Source organism: Epinephelus moara, chromosome 20 (genome assembly GCF_006386435.1).
Source record: "Epinephelus moara isolate mb chromosome 20, YSFRI_EMoa_1.0, whole genome shotgun sequence".
NCBI lineage: Eukaryota > Metazoa > Chordata > Actinopteri > Perciformes > Serranidae > Epinephelus > Epinephelus moara.
This window is the reverse complement of record NC_065525.1, coordinates 40676233-40697770: the sequence shown is the minus strand read 5'-3', so window position 1 is coordinate 40697770 and position 21538 is coordinate 40676233. Positions and strand designations below refer to the sequence as shown.

At 40.0% G+C, this 21538-nt stretch overlaps 3 protein-coding genes and 1 pseudogene across 3 annotated transcripts in view; 3 read left to right on the top strand and 1 right to left on the bottom strand.

Moving 5' to 3' along the window:
* The window catches only part of slc7a10b (solute carrier family 7 member 10b), a 40749-nt gene extending 36596 nt beyond the window's left edge, over window positions 1-4153 (bottom strand). The window contains exon 1 of the mRNA XM_050072492.1: window positions 2883-4153. Within this exon, the coding sequence (XP_049928449.1) occupies window positions 2883-3036 (154 nt within the window). The 5' untranslated portion in view covers window positions 3037-4153. The remainder of the gene's footprint in view (window positions 1-2882) is intronic.
* Window positions 4154-4337: 184 nt separating this feature from the next.
* Window positions 4338-8975, top strand: LOC126407513 (zinc finger protein RFP-like). Its single transcript, XM_050072491.1, has 2 exons — window positions 4338-4538; window positions 6848-8975. Exon 2 carries the CDS (start codon window positions 6857-6859, stop codon window positions 8516-8518), a length of 1662 nt encoding a protein of 553 aa, XP_049928448.1. The 5' UTR covers window positions 4338-4538; window positions 6848-6856; the 3' UTR covers window positions 8519-8975.
* A 2367-nt stretch (window positions 8976-11342) lies between these two features.
* Window positions 11343-13653, top strand: LOC126407514 (E3 ubiquitin-protein ligase TRIM21-like; annotated as a pseudogene).
* Window positions 13654-19358: 5705 nt separating this feature from the next.
* Window positions 19359-21538, top strand: part of LOC126407519 (E3 ubiquitin-protein ligase TRIM21-like) — a 6849-nt gene continuing 4669 nt past the window's right edge. Inside the window, exon 1 of the mRNA XM_050072495.1 lies at window positions 19359-19493. The gene's annotated coding sequence lies outside the window, so the exon portion shown is untranslated. The remainder of the gene's footprint in view (window positions 19494-21538) is intronic.

Sequence of the window (21538 nt, the reverse complement as noted above, 5' to 3'; positions counted from 1 at the left end):
GTGCTGAAAATCCCAGTAAATACTCAGACCAGCCCGTCTGGCACCAACAACCATGCCACGTTCAAAGTCACTTAAATCACCTTTCTTCATCATTCTGGTGCTTGGTTTGAACCTCAGCAGGTCGTCTTCACCATGTCTACATGCCTAAATTCATTGCTGCCATGTTATTGGCTGATCGGCTATTTGACTAACTAACACACCATGTATCTTTGGCTTTAGGTCTAGTCCACATGAGCACAGGTATTTTTAAAACCAAACTTTTTTGGCCTCCAGTTTTTAAAAAATCTGCGTCCATACAAGCGGTGTAATAAAAATACCTCCGTCCACATGACACCGCAAATTCCACTATCAAGCAATTTAATGCACATGCCAAAGCAGTAGGTGGCGATATAACTCCTAACTGTAAGGCCATTGTAGCCAATCAGAAGGCAGTAAAACGTCATTACTGGAAAAACAGCAACGTTAGTTGTATCAAAGATACTAGATTACTACCACCTTCTTTGGTTGTATGATACAGCCACAAAGTGCTGATATGCTGCTAAATAGCAGCAGTATTTTGTTTAGGTCCATCCTCAAATCGTCTCTTGCACACACTGGATCGGGTAAAAACACAGCTGTTTTCTGTTTACGTCGCACACTGTGATGTCATATAATGGAGACGAGAGAAAATAACTGCAGTTATCCTGTCCACACATGACTGCTGACACCGGACTTTTCAAAAAAGTTCACCCTGGACTCCGGTTACAAATAACTCCGGTTACAGGGGCCCAAAACTGCGGTTACGTGTGGATGAAAGGCCAAACCGTGAGCAAAGAGTCACGGTTTTATAAATACCTGCGTTGGTGTGGACAGCCCCTTAGTGGCCACTGGGAGTCCAGGACCTTGTGAGACACTACTGGGGGGCTCTGTAGGGCAAAAATGAGTGGATCTTCCACACTGTGTGCACTGGGTGTTGACTATGCTTCTGGTGTTTGGGGTTTTGAGAACATATAAGTTGTAACACGGTGCATTAAAAAGCAATTCGATCCTTCCTGGGTGTCCATACATTTACTTCAGTATGGCCATTAGTTGAGATATGGGATGGGAACCTCTGAAGACTGGTGAAGATGTTGCATCAGAGGCTCACTAAAAAGATATTTCACTGGGACACTTCCCCCTGTCGTTAGTGAGTTAAAATCATTGTTTAATTTGAACAACTTATCATGTATATCATAGAACTTATTGTCTCTTAAAGAATAACTACAGCGTGGAACCTTACGTGAAGCATAAGATCCCATTAGTATCAGAGACTGGAGGGTTTAACACCACCACAGAGGAGGACAGAACTTGTTTGGTGTGTAATTTAGGTGAAAATTGATGACTTCTGTCTATGTTGATTTCTTTTGCTTGGATGATCATGAAAAATTTGAGTTTTGTTGCAGAAAGGGAACCTTTTTTAGTGGCTGATTTTTTTTTGCCAGGCAGAGAATTCTGTTTCTGGACTGAGTAGTTAAATAACATGTACTCTATTTTGTTACTGCAGTGTCACTGTACATGTAAGTGTGCATGACACAAATAAAAATCAGTCAAAATATATTTTATTATTATTATATTTTTAATTTCATTTTATTTTATTAATTTAATTTAATTTAATTTAATTTAATTTAGTTTAGTTTAGTTTAGTTTAGTTTAGTTTATTTTATTAAGTTTATTTTTATTCTATTCCATTTCATTTCATGTTTTTATTATGACAAGGCCAGTGAACCTGGAGCCTCTGGGTGCCCTGAGCAAAATCTGAATTTTTAATCTTCATAATTTTCACCTTAAATGTTTTTTTGTTGTTGTTGTTTTTTATAGGGATGATGCAATTTAACATAGTTCCAATATCCAGTACAGAGTACGGGACTGATGTGTTGCACAGAGAGTTTACAGCTGTTGCTACTTTTCAACTCTTGTACCTCGTTGGGCTTTTACACGTAGACCTAAAATGTTGTTAAGAGTACACACTTTAAAACATCATACATTAACAACCACAGTGCACTATAAACATTGAATTAAAATACATAAACCACAATCCACACACTACAATACACACACCACAGTACACCAAAACGCTTACACTCACACCCCTTAAAGGTTTGAGCACATTCAGAGTGGTTGAGCTCCAGTTTGCTTTCAACCAGCATCTGACCTTTGTTGTGAAGGATTTTATCATCCTCATCATGAACACATGGAAGTCCTGGTTTGTGTATTTTAAGTCATATTTATAAAAATCTGGAGTGAAACAGTGAGTTTTGTGGCTGAGCGCCAGACAGCCGACTCACTGCTGACATATCTGCATCACCCTCCTGCAGGGCCAGCTGGTAATATTCATACTAGCAGTGATCATCAGAGCAGAGTGGTGCAGCCAGTGCTCATGCTGAAACAGCCGGCCCTCTGCATGCAGCCTGACTCCCTGCAGGCCCTCCACCTCCACCTCCATCCCCATCTCCATCCAGCCTGGATGATGCTCCTGTATTTACTGTGCTTAGGTGTGTTTAAAGCTCCCTGCTGTCCCTTCTGCTCCAGCACACAATGTCCTTCTGCCTGACCAGCAGCCTGCTCCTGCACTTCATATATTTCAGCCACGTAAGCACTTACAACTCAGTTTGATGTGAACACACATGCAAACAAACATGGAGTCCCTCATTTTCTTATGACCAGTGCTACCAAACTATGATCTGCCCCATCAGTCCAGGGGCCACAGAGGATTTCAGCTTTATTCTAACAGTTGTTTGTAAAGTATCAGCCCTGCAGAAACACAGTCAGACGGCTCTGAGTAGTTTTTGTAAAGTTGTGCAGTGATAAAGTAAAGAGCAGAGCTGATCCCAAGTGGCAGCAGCTCTCTTGTTTTCCTGCCTCACCTATGATGATGGTGCAGGCGCTCAGCAGCCCGATCTCCTTCTTCAGAGTCACTCTGTCGGGGATTTTCTTCTTCTTCTCCTTCTTCTTCTTGCCGTCCGTCACGGTGCCGTGCGGCCGGGAGCAGATGCTGCTGCTGCCGTTCTGTCCATCCATGTCCGCCTGCCCGGGTCCGGTCCGGTCCGTCCAGTCCACTGTGTCCTCCCAGTCCCAGTACTCCCAGTGCTCCTGTCCTCTCCTCGCTCCGTATTCATGCAGACTGAATGGGCTGCGCTTGCGCAACAACCTGCCGCTGTCCAGGGTAGAATGTTAAATACCCTGGACTCACCATGAGGCGTTCAGGGACACCGGGAGGAACCGTGATGCTGCTGTCAGGCTACTTCCTCCAGGTGGAGTGTTTCTGTTTCAGCTCCCTAAAGAGTCCTTTAGATGAAGTCAGAGAAAACACTCTTCTGCGGAACTCAAAAGCAGTGGTGGAAAAACAAACAAACAAATAAACAAACAAACAAAGTCCGAATGATACCACAAATTTATGAGAAACATAAATAATATAAACTATAAATAATATTACAATAATTGTATTTGTATTTGCAAAAACTAGAGAATAGCACGGTGCAAAAATATTGAAATATAGATAATAGTTAAGTGCAAAACATTTTTTGAAAAAAAAGGTAACAGGTGCAAAATATGAAAAAATAGATAACAGTAAAGTGTAAAATAATAATAAAATAAAAAAAATATTTAAAAGAACTAGATAACAGTAAGGTGCAAACAAGGTATCAGTAAGGTGAAAAATATATTTAAAAACTAGATGACAGCGAGGTGCAAAATATAAAAAAATAGATAACACTAAGGTGCAAAACATATTTTAAAAACACATAACAGTGAAGTGCAAAATATAAAAAAAAAACCTAAATAACACTGAAGTGCAAAATATTTTTTAAAAACTAGATAACAGTAAATGCAAAATATTAAAAAAAAAAACACCTAAATAACAGTGAAGTGCATAACATTTAAAATAAAAAATAGATAACACTGAGGAGCAAGATATATATAAAAAAAATTGATAACAGTAAGGTGCAAACTATTTATTTATTTATTTTTAAAAACCTAGAAAACTAAGATATTTTTAGATATAGACTAAGACTAAGATATTAAAAAAATGGAAAACAGACAGAGGGGTGCAAAATATGTAAAAAGAAAACAACAACAACAACCAAAAACTAGAAAACAGTAAGGTTCTAAATAAAAAAATATAAAAAACAACCCTAGATAACAGCAAGGTGCCAAATATATATACATATATATACACATACATATGTATATATATATATATATATATATATAATAACAGTGAGTTGGAACTACAATTCATATACTTTCACTGTAGAAACAGGAAGAAGAAACAAAAAATTCAAACTCACTTTGTCATTTCAACGATGTGAACGATTTTTCTGTAAAAGACAATAAAGCTCGCTCACAGAGCTCAGAGCTGCACTGAGAGGCGGAGCAGCTTTGGGCTGCATCGTCATATTTCCTGAAATGAAACTTAAAGTTCCTCTGAGCTGAAGCAGAGCTGCAGCCGAGACAAGTCTCTTTATATCTCTCCAAAGAAACATTCAACTGAACCCAGAGGGTTTTCTCAACAACGCACACTGGTGAGTTCACTGACCTACAGACACAAGATGCGACCAAGTGAATCCTCGCTCATATAAACACAGAATTAAAAACAACAACAATATCAGATAAACGTGTCGTGCTAAAAGCTAACGGCCCAGCTGAGATTCCCGTTAGATTGCCCAGTATACACAGTATAACTGAGTTCATCCTGTACAGCTCATGAAGGCATAAAACTGATGTTTTAAGATAAGATCAGACAAAACGTTGCTTATACCGACAGAAATTACTGTGCAGCTGTGGCAATAGCGTGAACTTAAGTGGGGAGAGTACCTTAACTATAAAATGTTATACAGTGCCAAAGCCAGGTTTACAGTATGAATCCTTAAATTATAATCAGGTTAACAGTTTGGATCAGTCAGGGTGGGGTTGCACATCTATGTACAGCTATATCACAGTTTACACAGTTAAATGTTCATGTTATTGTACTAAATGGCTCATTATTGAACATTAAGGCCCATTTGTGTGTCAGTTGTGAGGAGCTGAGTTGAAATGATAAAAAATATGATGAGATGGACAGAAATCCAGAGGGAAAAGAGGGAGAGACAGACAGAGGGAGGAGAGGGCGGTTGTGCCTAGTTTTGTTTGTCTTTGTGGATCAATACAGCTGATCATATTTACTGTTTCAACAACTGGTATGAAGTCAAAACCTGAGATCTACTCAGGCAGGAAGTTCCACTGAGGGTGTATTTTTAACTGAGGTCCATCGGTGGCCGTGGCGGTTGTGGAGGGAAATCATTTTATATATAATTTCCTGCAGTCCAGAGCAGCAGCCTCCATCTTTTCTTCTGCATATGTGTCTGACTATCTGCTCTCTGAAGCTCTCTGTACCTCCTCTTCCTCCTCTTTGTCCAGCTGATAATCTGACTCTATGTTCACTATAATCACAATACTATAAGCAGCAAGCTAAGAGTATTATTATTTGATGTGTGATGCAACAGTAACGGAGGGATCACATTTTGTTTTGGGGGGGTTTGAAATTGAATTCAGTGATGAATTTGCAGATTTAAATTCTGATATTAACAACAAGCAGCCTGGGATGTTATCACCACAATCCTGAAGACATCCCATAAGTTTATTATTCTTTCATAATGGGATGCACGATATATATTGGGCTGATAGATGTGTGGGAATATGGAAATTAATATTACCGTAAAACTTCTATTAGCAGCCTGGGCTATTATTTGCACTGAACTCAACAGGCCTTTATTTGGGACAGGTGTCTATATGGGACAGGCCTCTAATTCCTTTTACACAAAAGTGTTGCTCAGCAAAGATGGGAAATACTACAAAATAATTTGTTTATCTGAACCAGTATGAATATTACTTGTATAAAGATTAGGCTTTCACAGAAGTATATGTTATGTGATGACACTTGTTTTACGGCACCTGGCATACGTACCTGGCGTACATACCCGATACAGCACCACTTTCTCCTGATAAAATAATATTCATAACTTGGATTATTTTATGAAAAACATGATTCCTTTAATTGATGGACCCTTGTGGACTAAAGAAATATAAATAAATTAATGGGTTATCAAGGAATGGACACATATTCTGACTTTATGACAGCTTCAGAGGAAGGGAGTTTTTTGTGCCTGTAAATCTGACTGAATTATGGTCTTCTCTGGTGCTCATGGTTTTAATAAGATTAAATCAACTGATTGAACTATGTGTAGCATCTCCATATTGACAAAGTTTCAACGTTTATATTTGTATGTGCAATCTAAACAGCTAAGTGTCATCAATCTGGTTACATCCAAAGAGCTTCTATAAAAATGAACTGCTTGGCAACCGGACCAGGCCTCTAATTTAGACAGGCCTTCATTTGTCAAAATGTGTAGCTACACCAGGCTAGTAAAAGAGACTGGGCATTTTTTAATTGAATTTTTACGGTATTATTTATTATTAATAATAAGATTAAAGATGATAAATAGAGCTGATAACACAGAGCCAACTTGCTTTCATTGCTTTAATTGGCATAACATCTACGCTGCCAATAAACACAGCGAAGAGAAGGAAGAGCAAGAGCAGCATGCTAACTAGAGAGCCAAACATGTTGTCCACAGTTTTCTGAAGAAGACAACACGGTTGTAGCGGGGGTCTGATCCCTTTCTGTTGCTGCCGTTACACTGATAAGATGTTAAGACAAATACTGGCTAAATACATCACATTAAGTAGTAATAAATGCCTTAACTTCACTTAAAAATGTTATGCCTTTTTAAAAAGGTAAATAATCAAAAGATATGTGATTTTAGTTTTGTTTTCTCACACTTTTTGTCCTCAGAGTGTAGACATGGCTGCTGCCAGCTGTCTGCTGACTGAACATCAGTTCCTGTGCTCCATCTGTCTGGATGTGTTCACTGATCCAGTCACCATACCATGTGGACACAACTTCTGTAAAACCTGCATCACTGAACACTGGAACGTTAATGCCTCGTGTCAGTGTCCTAACTGTAAAAAGCTTTTCAACACAAGACCAGAGCTTCATGTCAACACTTTCATCTCTGAGATGGCTGCTCAGTTCAGACAGTCAGCTCAACAGAAAGCCAGCAGCAGCAGCAGCTCAGAGCAACAAGTTTCCAAACCAGCAGAAGGTCTCTGTGACGTCTGCACTGGAACCAAACTGAAGGCACTGAAGTCCTGCCTGGTGTGTCTGGTCTCCTACTGTGAGACTCACCTGGAGCCTCATCTGAAGATGCCACGGCTGAAAAAACATAAGCTGATCGACCCTGTGGAGAACCTGGAAGACAGGATGTGTAGGGAGCATGATAAACTTCTGGAAATGTTCTGTAAGGATGACCACATGTGTGTCTGCATGCTCTGCACTGTTTTGGATCACAAGACACATGATGTTGTTCCTCTGAAGGAAGGATATGAAGGAAAGAAACTCGAGCTGGAATCCGAAATTCAGCAGATGATCCAGAAGAGACGACTGAAGATTGAGGAGATCAAACACTCAGTGAAGCTCAGTCAGAGAGGTGCAGACAGAGAGATAGCAGATGGTGTTCAGGTCTTCACCGCTCTGAAGGAGTCTGTTGAAAGAATCCAGGCCGAGCTCATCGACACGATCAAAGAGAAGCAGAGAAAGACAGAGGAACAGGCTGAAGGCTTTATTAAAGAGCTGGAACAGGAAATCTCTGAGCTGAAGAAGAGGAGCTCTGAGGTGGAGCAGCTCTCACAGTCTGAAGACCACCTTCACTTCCTCCGAAGCTTCTTGTCCTTGAGCACCGCTCCACCCACCAAGGACTGGACAGAAGTCAATGTCTGTCCAACTACATTTAAGGGGACAGTGAGGAGAGCTGTGAATCAGCTGGAGGAGACACTTCATGAAGAGATAACGAACCTGTTTAAGGCTGAGCTGAAGAGGGTCCAGCAGTATGCAGTGGATGTGACACTTGATCCTGATACAGCACATGGCTGGCTCATCATTTCTGATGATGGAAAACAAGTTAAACATGGTTATATAAAGAAGGATCTCCCAGACAATCCAGAGAGATTTGATTCTTTTTTTGCTGTGTTAGCAGAGCAGAGTTTCTCCTCAGGAAGATTTTACTTTGAGGTTCAGGTTAAAGGGAAGACTCACTGGACTTTAGGAGTGGCCAGAGAGTCAGTCAACAGAAAGGGAGAGATCACACTGTTATCACAGAATGGTTACTGGACGATTTCTAAGAGGACCGAAAATGTGTACTGTGCTGAGGATGATGATTTTAAAGTCAGTCTCTCTCTGAAGTCTCAGCCTGAAAAGGTGGGAGTGTTTGTGGATTATGAGGAGGGTCTGGCCTCCTTTTATGACGTTGATTCTGCAGCTCTCATCCATGCTTTTACTGGCTGTTCCTTCACTGAGAAACTCTACCCACTTTTCTGTCCTTCTTATGTCATCTACCGATCATTCTTCCAGTATATGGATAGAAACACTGCCCCAATGATCATCTCTCCTGTCAGTCACACTGAGTAGAACAACCATTTGATTTTCAACAGACAGATTCACTAACATTTAACGTCACAAATGTAAATTCTTCCTCCACTCTATTAGGTACACCTCTTAACGCACAGAGCTAATCAGCCAATCACATGGCACCAACTCAATGCATTTAGACATGTAGACATGGTCAAGACCACCTGTTGAAGTTCAAACGAGCATCAGAATAGGGAAGAAAGGTGATTTAAGTGACTTTGAACGTGCCGTGGTTGTTGGTGCCAGACGGGCTGGTCTGAGTATTTCAGAAACTGCTGATCTACTGGGATTTTCACACACAACCATCTCTAGGGTTTACAGAGGATGGTCCCAAAAAGAGAAAATATTCAGTGAGCAGTAGTTCTCTGGGTGAAAATGCCTTGTTGATGCCAGCAGAAGACCACACCAGGTGAGACTCCAGTCAGCTAACAACAGGAAACTGAGGCTACAATTCACACAGGCTNCATCATGTCAATATGGACCAACATCTCTGAGGAATGTTTCCAGCACCTTGTTGAATCTATGATACCAAGAATTAAGGCAGTTCTGAAGGCAAAAGGGGGTCCAACCTGGTACTAGAAGGTGTACCTAATAAAGCGGCCAGTGAGTGTATATATATACTCGGGATGTAGGGTGGATGCTTTTTTTTCTCAGATGTTACCTACATAGCTGTTAATATTTCTTTGATGTACTACGTTGTAACTTGATACTATAACACACCAATTTTACCACATTAATACATATTATCCAATGAAGTCTAATTTATACTAATAACTGCCTTCAACAATATTAAATGATCAGAAAATAATGTAATCATGAATAAAAGACATAATCATGTTCAACAGACGTATAATCATAGACTGTATAAGAAGTGTTGCTCAAATGACTGAAGAGCAGTTTATGAATCAGACGAAAGTCATTTTCTTTTCTCTCATTGTAAATAAACAAATGCAAAATTAAGTGTTAATTGTGTCTGATGAAGTTTTTTCTTTTGTATATCAAAGCTGAAAAATATCTGATGGTGTTTCTAATGACACCCGATCAGGTCTGAGTTGTTGTTGTGTTGTTGTGTTCAGCTGATACCAGCACAAAACCAGTGCTCCCAGTTTGTCAAGAATAAGTGAGTTCTGAGGTCGCCCTCTAGTGGAGTTCATAACAAACTGCAGCCTGTGGCTACATGAGGACATGCTCTGAATAAATCAGTCTGATGGTGAAGCAGATTACACAAATACAGGAGAACTACGAAATCTAAATCTGACTGGTGCTCAGTCTGATGTGATTGACAAGTTTTTTAGTGTGTGTTTTATAGTTTTTGAGGTTATTCTAAAATCAGAAACTTAATTTTAACTTAAGAAGACTTTTGTTGTAAAGTATTGAACTTTAGCTACCCTTAAAAAGGAGAATCAAAGAGACACATGTTAATCTACTGCTGCTGCTTATTTTCCTCCTTCTGATATAATCCATGAGAAACGTTTGAGACAGAGAAAAGGTGCTCAACACTTTGAAGAGCAGAAGGGAAGTGCAGAGGGGTTACTTACTATGATGGATCACAGACTGTAGTGTGTGAAACAGATAGAAACTGAAATGGTCAGTCAGAACAGATTGGCAGGGACAGGAATTAACAAAGTACATTTATTGAAATACAAAAGTACAAAAAATCAGATTGCCAGACTTTAAGATTTATGTTTTTTGAGGCGTTTTACTTTTTAATAGGGAAATATCATACTTTTTACTCCACTACATCTATCTAACAGCTTGAGATGCTGATTACTTTGTAGATTCACATTTTAAATTCAACAGGACAAAAAAACTCATATTGCTGTTGTTCTGTAATCCTTTAACTGCAGCGATTAACTGATTACATTTTTATGGTCAAAAGTCAAAGGTCATTGTGACCTTGCATCTGTCACTTTCTCTTGAACGCGATACAGTATCTCAAGAAGGCCTTGAGAGAATCTCCTCAAATTTGGCACAAAGTCAAATGATCTGATTAGAATGTGGTGGTTGAAGGTCAAAGGTCAAGGTCACTATGACCTCACAAACCATCATTGGCCATAACTCAAGAATTCATACGCTAAATATGACAATATTTCACACAAATGTCTAAATGGATAAAACAATGAAGTGATGACATTTTATATCCAAAAGGTCAAAGGTCAACTTCACTGTGACATCATAACTCTTTTCTGGCCATTACGCAACATCTTATATCAGGAACAGAAGGGGAGACATTTGGTCAGACACCAAACTGTTGACTCTAATCTTGAAACTGTGCTGATTGTGTAGATCTTCTGTGCTGCCGCGCTGAAGATGTGAGTGAAGCATCCTCGTTTTCACAGATATGGATGTAAACTGCAAGTGCAACTTGACTGTTTTGCAAACGCAGACATCTACAAGGTGTTAGTCCTACTTTGAGTAATATTTTGAGAAATAGTACATTTTGCCTTGGCTGCCAAAGTACGTGTTTTGGAATGAAAATCCTCATGTTAACATGATTATTCTGAGCCTGGTGATCTCGTAGAAATACCACTGCTGAACTCCATTTCTGAGGTCTCTTTCACAGACAGCATAGTCCCTGACCGCATAATGAGCTGTCTTAGTCAATCACGGGCTGAACTCATGCAGATTGCACCCGCAAACTCATAGACAGCCACAGCTCATATTTGTGTTGCACTATTTTCTCAGTAAGTTTGGCCCTCAGGTGCAATTTAACAACAGAATGAATACAATCCACTGATCTTAGTTTAATTTTATGAAACCATTGATCAAAAGATATGTAATCACAGTTTTGTTTTCTCACACTTTTTGTCCTCAGAGTGTAGACATGGCTGCTGCCAGCTGTCTGCTGACTGAAGATCAGTTCCTGTGCTCCATCTGTCTGGATGTGTTCACTGATCCAGTCACCATACCATGTGGACACAACTTCTGTAAAACCTGCATCACTGAACACTGGAACGTTAATGCCCCCTATCACTGTCCCAACTGTAAAAAGCTTTTCCACACAAAACCTGAACTGCAGGTCAACACTTTCATCTCTGAGATGGCTGCTCAGTTCAGACAGTCAGCTCAACAGAAAGCCAGCAGCAGCAGCTCAGAGCAACAAGTTTCCAAACCAGAAGTTGCCTGTGAGACTCACCTGGAGCCTCATCTGACGATGTCAGGCCTGAAAACACATCAGCTGATCGACTCTGTGGAGAACCTGGAAGACAGGATGTGTACGAAGCACGATAAACAGCTGGCGCTGTTCTGTAAGACCGACCAGTTGTGTGTCTGCATGCTCTGCACTGTTTCAGCCCACAAGAAACATGATGTTGTTCCTCTGAAGGAAGAATAGCTGGGAAAGCTGGGGAAGACAGAGGCTGAAACTCAGCAGATGATCCAGAGTAGACAACTGAAGATTGAGGAGATCAAACACTCAGTGAAGCTCAGTAAAGAAGATGCAGACAGAGAGATAGCAGATGGTGTTCAGGTCTTCACTGCTCTGAAGGAGTCTGTTGAGAGAATCCAGGCCGAGCTCATTGACACGATCAAAGAGAAGCAGAGAAAGACAGAGGAACAGGCTGAAGGCTTTATTAAAGAGCTGGAACAGGAAATCTCTGAGCTGAAGAAGAGGAGCACTGAGGTGGAGCAGCTCTCAAACTCTGAAGACCACCTTCACTTCCTCCAAAGCTACACGCTCCGGAACACTGCTCCACCCACCAAGAACTGGACAAACGTCAATGTTCGACCAACTACATTTAAGGGGACAGTGAGGAGAACTTTGAATCAGCTGGAGGAGACACTTCATGAAGTGATAACGAACCTGTTTAAGGCTGAGCTGAAGAGGGTCCAGCAGTATGCAGTGGATGTGACACTTGATCCTGATACAGCACATCCAGATCTCATCTTGTCTGAGGATGGGAAACAAGTTAAACATGGTGATGTGTTGAAGAGTCCCCCAAAAAATCCTAAGAGATTTGATACTTGTTTTAATGTCTTAGCAAAGCAGAGTTTCTCCTCAGGAAGATTTTACTTTGAGGTTCAGGTTAAAAGAAAGACTGACTGGGATTTAGGAGTGGCCAGAGAGTCGATCAAGAGGAAGGGACAAATCATGCTGAGTCCTCAGAAAGGCTACTGGACGATATCTTTGTTGAATGAGATTGAGTACTACGCTCATGCTGGCCATAATATCAGTCTCTCTCTGAAGTCTCGGCCTGAGAAGGTGGGGGTGTTTGTGGATTATGAGGAGGGTCTGGTCTCCTTTTACGACGTTTATTCTGCAGCTCTTATTTACTCCTTTACTGGCTGCTGCTTCACTGAGAAACTCTACCCATTCTTTAGTCCTTGTAATTTTGTCTTCAAATCGTTCCCATTTATGAATAAAAACTATGCCCCAATGATCATCTCTCCTGTCAGTCACACTGAGTAGAACAACCCTTTGACAGATTCATTAACATTTAATGTGATAAATGTATATATACTGGGGATGTAAGGTGGATACATTGGGGTTTTTTTCCAGATGTTTTCTATTTTTTTGTCAATATTTCTTTGATGCATCACAATGTTATTTAGTACTTATAACACACCAATTTTACCACGTTGATCTGTATTATCCAGTGTAGTCTAAATGAAGTATAACTTCATTACCTGCCTTCAAGACTATTAAATCATATCATAATCACTACATTCAGTGTTTTTACCAGATTAAATCACCTGGTCTGTTTATTCAGGAGAGGAAGAGACCTCTGTGGAAAATTTAGCTCCCAATTAAAACCTGCTGAACAAAAAGCACTTTCAGCTGGTTGCAATCTGCAGTTCTTATCACAGTAGGTCACCAAATCCCCCCTCAATTTTACACACTGAACCTTTAAGTGTAAAAATTGTTTTTGTTAGGTAAGAGTTATGTTCAATAGGTCTGATGGAGGCTGCAAGAGTTACAACTGCTGTTTCTAATTTTGGCCACAAGATGGCAGTGTTAAGCGAGTCTACTGTTACTGCAGCAGGTACACTTTGGGTCTACCTTTAGTTTCTTGTTAATTCCTGTGGATAACCTGGAGGACTGCGTGATGGACAGTGCTGCAGTAGTTAATTTTGGAGACATCTGGCAAATATGTGCACATTTAAAGACTTGATTTAATAAAATTATTTAACCATTTTTTCTCTGGGTGTGTCAATTTGGACTCTACTGATGTTCATGTGTTAGTATTTTGAGGGTTCCTGGTTCGAACCCAGGGTGGGGGAGCCCTTCTGTGTAGAGTTTGCATGTTCTCCCTGTGTCAGCGTGGGTTTCCTCCAGGTGCTCCAGCTTCCTCCCACAGTCCAAAGACATGCAGGTTAATTGGTGACTCTAAATTGTCCGTAGGTGTGAATGTGAGTGTGAATGGTTGTCTGTCTCTATGTGTCAGCCCTGTGATAGTCTGGTGACCTGTCCAGGGTGAACCCTGCCTCTCACCCAATGTCAGCTGGGATAGGCTCCAGCCCCCCCACAACCCCTCACAGGATAAGCGGTTACAGAAAATTAATGAATAATGAGGTGGTTCATTGTTTATTTCATGTTCACTCTGTTTTAATGTAGACAGTAGCCTCAACATGGGTTTTTGTTCTAACACTGGGGATGGTTAAAAGGCCTCTAACAGAAGACCTGAGGGTTCTAGAGGGTTCATACAATAAAAGCAAATCTGACAAATAGGTAGGACTAAGACCATTAAGAGCTTTTCAAACCAATAAAAGGATCTTAAAATCAATGGAGCATGTTCAGAAAAATCATGTCTTACATTCTGCAGTTTAAGGTTTACAGGAAAGTTTTCTTTGGTTAAATTTTGGTTTTGTGGCAGAAACTGAAGCCCTCTGCTGTATATATTTCAATTTTCTTTAAAGCCATTTCAGTTTTTGTACATTTTAAGTGTGCCTGACATCAGATGGCTGCATTTAAACAAGTTTATTCATTTCAGTCTTCTGTATGAAATCTGGGTCAGTTTTTAAGTCAATAACAAAAACATGAAAGCTACGAGGGCTCCAAAGAGTAATGGGTTACATGTGATGTGAAAAGGTAAATAAAGTTTAACAGTGAATTGATTTTGAGATTGTTGTGGGTTTGAAGAGAGATATGATAAGGAGTATTTTAGCCCACTGATCAACAGATGCAGTACGTGCATGTGTTAAATTGACCTCTTGTTTTGTTGTTTGACTGTTAAAGCCTCTCCAGTATAATGACAATAGAAATAAGTTTAAAAAAAAAGATTCAAGTAACCACACTGTGCCATTAAAAGTACTCATGTGTTGCTCCAGACTAGATTCACCTTGTGCAAAAGAACGTCACTCATCAGGTTAAACCTGAAAAGCAACAAAACCTCACAGAGCAGAAGGAGGTGGAGCAACACTGAGACAAGATTCTCTGCTTCTTGTGAAAGAAAAGTTGACTTAATAAGGCTTTTCATAAGAACACAGCTGAATCTCTGCAAACACCGGTGAGTACAGTCGATAATATTTATTGTGTTTTAACCAACATCAACAAAAAACTTAAGCTCGACTCAGACAGGATGTTTTATTGTTTTTATGTCATGCTTTTAAATGGAATGGCAAAATAAATGATTTAAAGTGACTTCCTGATGTTCCAGTTAACATCACATGGTGTCTTTATGACTAATCAAGAATGTTGTAATTGCCATTTTTTTTAGTCCACACTTCAAGTCAAAAGTTTCATCTCTGAGATGGCTGCCCGGTTAAAACAAGAAGGAGAAGCTCCTCTTCACATCAATTTAGGACCCGCACTGAAGGTTCTGATCTTCTGCCTGGTGTTTCTGATGTGTTTAATGCTCGTGCTGGTTGTAGACTACAAGATAGTTAGTTGTCTGAAAGAACAAGAGGTGGAAATTCAGCAGATGATCCAGAAGAGACAACTGAAGATTTGGGAGATCAAACACTGGGTGAAGTTCAGTAAGGAAGGTGCAGACAGAGAGATAGCAGATGGTGTTCAGGTCTTCACCGCTCTGAAGGAGTCTGTTGAGAGAAGCCAGGCCGAGCTCATCAAGACAGTCAAAGAGAAGCAGAGAAAGACAGAGGCACAGGCTGAAGGCTTCATCAAAGAGCTGGAACAGGAAGTCTTTGAGCTGCGGGTGAGAAGCGCTGAGGTGCAGCAGCTCTTACACCCTGAAGACCACCTTCACGTCCTCTAAAGCCTCATGCTCCTGAACACTGCTCCACCCAAGAAAGACTGGACAGAAGTCAATGTCTGTCCACCATCATATGAGGGGACTGTGAGGAGAACTCTGAATCAGCTGCTTGCTGGAGCCGAGCTGAAGAGGGTCCAGCAGTATGCCATGGATGTGACACTTGACCCTGGCACAGCACATCCCAACCTCATCCTGTCCTATGATGGAAAACAAGTATATGATGGTGGTGAACAGACGAATCTCCCAGACAACCCAAAGAGATTTGATTCTTGTGTTAATGTTTTAGGAAGGCATGGTTTCATTTCAATAAGATTTTACTTCGAGGTTCAGGTTGAAGGGAAGACTGAGTGGACTTTAGGAGTGGCCAGAGGGTCGATCAACAGGAAGGGATACATCACAGTGAGCCCTCAGAAAGGTTACTGGACGATATCTTTGAGGAATGAAAATGAGTACTGTGCTTGTGCAGGCCCTGATGTTCACCTCTCTCTGAAGTCTCGGCCTGAGAAGGTGGGAGTGTTTGTGGATTATGAGGAGGGTCTAGTTTCCTTTTATGACGTTTATTCTGCAGCTCTTATCTACTCCTTTACTGGCTGCTCCTTCGGTGAGCATCTCTACCCATTCCTCCGCCCCAGTCTTAATTATGGTGGTAAAAACTCTGCCCCTCTGATCATCTCTGCTGTCAATCACTGAGTAGAACAACCATTTTAACAACCACTTTAAACCTTAATAAAAATGTAAATAGGTCAGTTATATAAACAATTCACCCCCTGTACAGTTTCAGGAATGTTGAAATTAGCTATAGAGACCAAAACTGTTTTTTGTACCAGGCTGTAAACATGTTTATATCTGCTGTAAAGTTGGGCATTTTAACATGGGGGTCTATGGGGATTGACTCACTTCTGGAGTCAGCCTCAAGTGGCCATTAGAGGAACTGCAGTTTTTGCCACTTCTGCATCAGCTTCATTTTTCAGCTGTGTAGGTTACCGCTTGATAAATTCACACCAAACTGCAGCCTGACACATGCTCTTCATAAATAAGTGTATCACCAGCACGGACAGGTCACTGAACAGGCCTACCAGGAGACACAAAAAGACCACAAAGAGATGCAAAGGAACTGCAAAAAGACACAAAATAAAAAAGGGCAAGACAACCCCAAAAGGTAAAACAAAATGTCCACCCACAAAAATGACCACAAAGAGACGTAAAGAATCATAATGACTATAAAAGCCTCATTTCCACTAAGCAGTACGGTTCAGTTCAGTTCGGTACGCTTTTTTTCTCTTTCCACTGTGAAAAGTTGTGGATGGTACCAACAGAACTGTTCTGTACCATCCCCATGTTTGGTCCCCCTCTGTTGGGGTACCTAGCACACAGATCTGGTACTAAAAGGTGGAGCTGTGAACACTGTAGTCTGATTGGTCAGTAGAGGACGGTCACTCTGCTCAGGTTGTGGCTGGTTTTGAGGCTCATGTAACCACTGTTCATACTGTGGAGAGTTTTATTAGTAAACTGTATAAAATGAAAGGATGTTTTGCTGCCTCTCACAGCAGCTGGAGTCTGAGAAAAAATAACTTCATTCACTGGGCCGACTGCCGGCAACTTTTAAGGTGGAATGTTTACTTGTAATTGGAATCCATTAGCACACCTTAAATTTCACTGTGACAACTTTGACCATCACTTTAGTTTTTATATGACAGACACTTTTAGTAATGAGCGTTTATATAAATTATTTTTTGCCAGATTATGTGAACTGCATATACTGTATTCTAATCCTCACTCAGAGAAAAAAAAAAGCATGGCGGAGAGTCATTCCTGTGCACGAGGTGCAGACTGTGTCACCGGTAATGAGGAAATACAGTGAGTGCTGGACGGAGCAGTGAGCGACAACAACCCCGCCCACAATTAAGAGCACTGTTTGCAGTGGAAATGCAAAGGTCTAGGTCTTTAGGGTTACTGTTGGTTCCAAAGGTACTATAGTGAAAGTGTTTGGTGGAAACGGGGCTAAAGAGACAAAAACAACAAAGAAAGAGGTTAAACAACCATAAAGTCTGTGTGTCGTGCTCCTGTGTTGGAGACATGGTGGGGCCTTTTGCATATCTCTGCCCAGGGGCCCACTGCCTCATAATCCCATGATCGACAGTCTGATAATGAAACTAATGACATGAATACAGGAGTTCATAAACTTAAACTAAATTTCTACAAACTACATTTTCAAATATCTACACTTTGACATTTTTTTAATCATGCATGCATGTAGTTTGTTCTATGCAGCTGCTTCTGTTATGTTAGGCACATGGATTAACTGCAGTCTGCACTGCATCTTGAATTTTATTCTTATTTATTGTGTCTACTTGTTATGTTTAGGACTACGGATGGAAATCAGCGTTTTGCTTATTCTGGTGTAACTATGTTTCTGATTTCTCATAAATGATTAATGTCATTGCACGCTGTCCTCTTATAAACCAAATAAACTAAACTGAACTAAATTTATGTTTCACGTTGCTGCAACTCTTTTAAAATCATTTATGAACTATAGTTTTACAACTCTATGATTTTATTAATCAGTTCATCCATGTTTTAAACTGTTTTAAATGTCCTTTTATATTGAGATGCCTGGTTTGTCTGTTTTATGTCCATTATGTCTGTTTTCATGTGAAGCACTCAGTGCTCATACTGCCCTTATTGTAAAACACTTTGTGCTGCATTTCTTGTATTAAAGGTGCTCTATGAATAACGTTTATTATAATAATAACTATTATTATTATTATCATTATTATTCTATGATCATCACCATCATCCTCCTTATTATTATTTTATTTATTTATGTATTGTCATTTCAGATATCCACAATGTGATTTTAGATAGTCAGAGTGAATATTTTATAATCCAATTGTTACTAGTCATGATTTTAATTGTAGATATGTGCATTTGCATTTTCCTGTCACAATGCTAATTGTGGATATCCAAAATGACATTTATACTACTCAAAATTAAAAATAATATTTTGGATATTCATAATTGCATTATGGATATCTGGATTTTTTTAATATCTAAAATTAAACCATGACTAGAACAACTGGATTGTAGATATCTAAAAGTGGAATTATTCCCAGTAAGAATGCAATTGCAGATATCTACGATGTTTATTCTGACTATCTAAGATGACGATGTGGGTATCTGAAATGACAGTTGTAGAGAATGTCATTGTGTTTATCTAACATATTCCTTTTATTTAGTTATCTATTTATTTATTTATTTATTTAGAAAGAAAGAAAGAAAGAAAGAAAGAAAGAGGCCTACCTAATGAGATGCTCTGTTGTATTGTAGCTGAGCTGGACACAAGGGGCAGCTGTCAACACATAATAAGAGTCTCCTCTCTGTTAACTGATAAACAGGTGCGCAGGTGATAATAATTACCTGCTACCGGTGACGCACATGCGCACAAGAGTACCATCAATGACAGGAGCAGCAGGTGTGCAACCCAACTCAATCTCTTGCTCCTCACAGGATTGTAAACCACATCTTGACAGCATCATGTGACGTTTTGTTGAGTTTAGAAAGGTGGGCTGTTTAAAACAACAGCGATCAGTGAAACTTTATTCACTATAACACACGTTGATTGGAGTGTGAAACGTTTTCTTCTTGTGCGCTGGGAGGAGGAGGAGGAGGAGCTACAGTGAAGAGCAGAGCTGCAACGTCACATGAAACGAAACTGAAACTTTGAGTAAAAGCAGCGCTGCACTCGAGAACTGTCTGTGTTTCTCTCTACAGAAACATTCAGCTGAATCCAGCTGTTTTTTCTCCACAACAACAAACACACACAGGTGAGTACACTGAGACAAAATGCACTACCTAAACATTTGGTCATGATTTAGTTCATGTCAGAACCAATAACAAAGAAAAAAGTCACGATAAGTTATGTCTGCAACAACCTACCGAGACCAGGCTGCTGTCGCACCTGTAGTTAAGTTCACCTGGTCCGCAGCAGAGGGATCACATGATCCACTGTTGTATTTTAGTTTTGGTTCTGTTCCTGTTCACACTTAAAACGAACCAAGATGAGTAAACATGAAATAATAACGACTGACAGGTAACATGCTGATTGGACAGTTCTGGTATTTGTCATCCTGCATCATCAGGAAAAATTAAATTCTGGTGACTCAGTGAAGTTTATGCAGCAGCACTTTGATGCCTCTAGTTTTTATATTCATGTTGTCTGGTTTCACAAAGAGCTCATAGAGTAATAACTGACTGTGAGCATTATTAGGAGGCTATTATTAGACTGCAAAACAATCACATGTTCTGAATAATATCTAACAGAGACAGGAGGAGAAGAAGGTGTCTTGTACAGTAATGATTCAGGGCTTGATACTGTGGGATCACCGTCACACTTTTTAAAGCAGTCAATGAACAGACAGTACACAGAGATTAATGTAATGGTGGCAGTTTTAGCAGCTTTTTAAACAGGGAAAATACCCTCACTGATGTGCATATGTGTTACCGTGGTTACATGTATGCTTGTATGATGTGTTACTCTGCAGTTACACCTCCAGAACACTAGTTGGCTTTATAGCGACAATCTCACATAAAAGTACACAAATCAGCTTCACTATAACTCGCAGCATTCACAGACAAACGCTTGTCTTTATCTGGACACATTTTCCCCACAAATACAACATGCTAATGTTTTTAGCACAAGCCTATGGCATTTTACATTGTATAAATTAGCCTAGCAGTTAGCAGAGCTTTCCTCAGCAACAGCAACATTTTACAAAGGTAACATTACCAAATTTGGCTTCAGGTGTGCACTGCTCTGGTGTCGCTCTGGTGTTTGAGCATGCCTGCCACGCATTTACATTAAAAATAATGAATTTAAGGGGGGCAAAAAACGCAGCGTGTGTACGGCCCCTAATAGATTAAAATGGGTCTCCTTGCCTCACTGATGGCCATGTTTGTCAAAATGGGGTGTGGCTCTACTTAGGGCTGTAACAATAACCGCATCACCGCAATACCGCGGTCACGTGATGCCTACCGCGGTGAAGAGGTCATCACCGCACAAAAAAAAAAAAAAAAGAAGCTGATTCATCATGGCGGCGGATCTGGTTCCCAAGCCAAATGTTAAAAGAATACGATTTGGGAGTTATGCCCTTTTGCTATCATTTTCATATTGAGACAACATGATGGATATCATTTTTGTGTCTGTACATCCAGTGGCTGGGTCTCAGCGGTTAGCACTGGGGTCAGTACGTCCTGCGCTGTGATCCGCGGAGGGATACACTGGTGAGCAGGCACAGACGTAGCTTGTAAACAAAACTCAGCTGTTTATTTAGCCTACCCGGACTAGGGGTGTAACGGTACACAAAAATCTCGGTTCGGTACGTACCTCGGTACACAAGTCACGGTTCGTTTTTTTCCAGTACAGTAATGAAAAAAATAGACAACTATTAAATATCTTTTACTTATTGGTAACCTTATTAAGACAATTAAATATCTTTTACTTATTGGTAACCTTATTAAGACATACCACCACAGCAGTTAACTCTTTCTACACAATTTTTGAATGAAACAAATATATATAAAATCCTGCTTTTTCACATTGTTTGAATGAAAATAGAAATATAAAAGTGAAAAATAAAATCCTGCTGTTTTTTTAACACATTTTTTGAATGAAAAATATAAATATACATTTCTGCTTAAACAGTTTTACTCAATTAAAATAAAAAGTATTTTGCAGCTGGTCAGCTTTAAAGCCTGCTCAGATTCAGTTTTACTAGGAACTTACTTAGCTTTCCCACTTTATGAAAGTGCAGTAAACAAAACATGCTTATATCTAGTGCAGCTTAAACAATTTTACTCAACTCCAATGGGG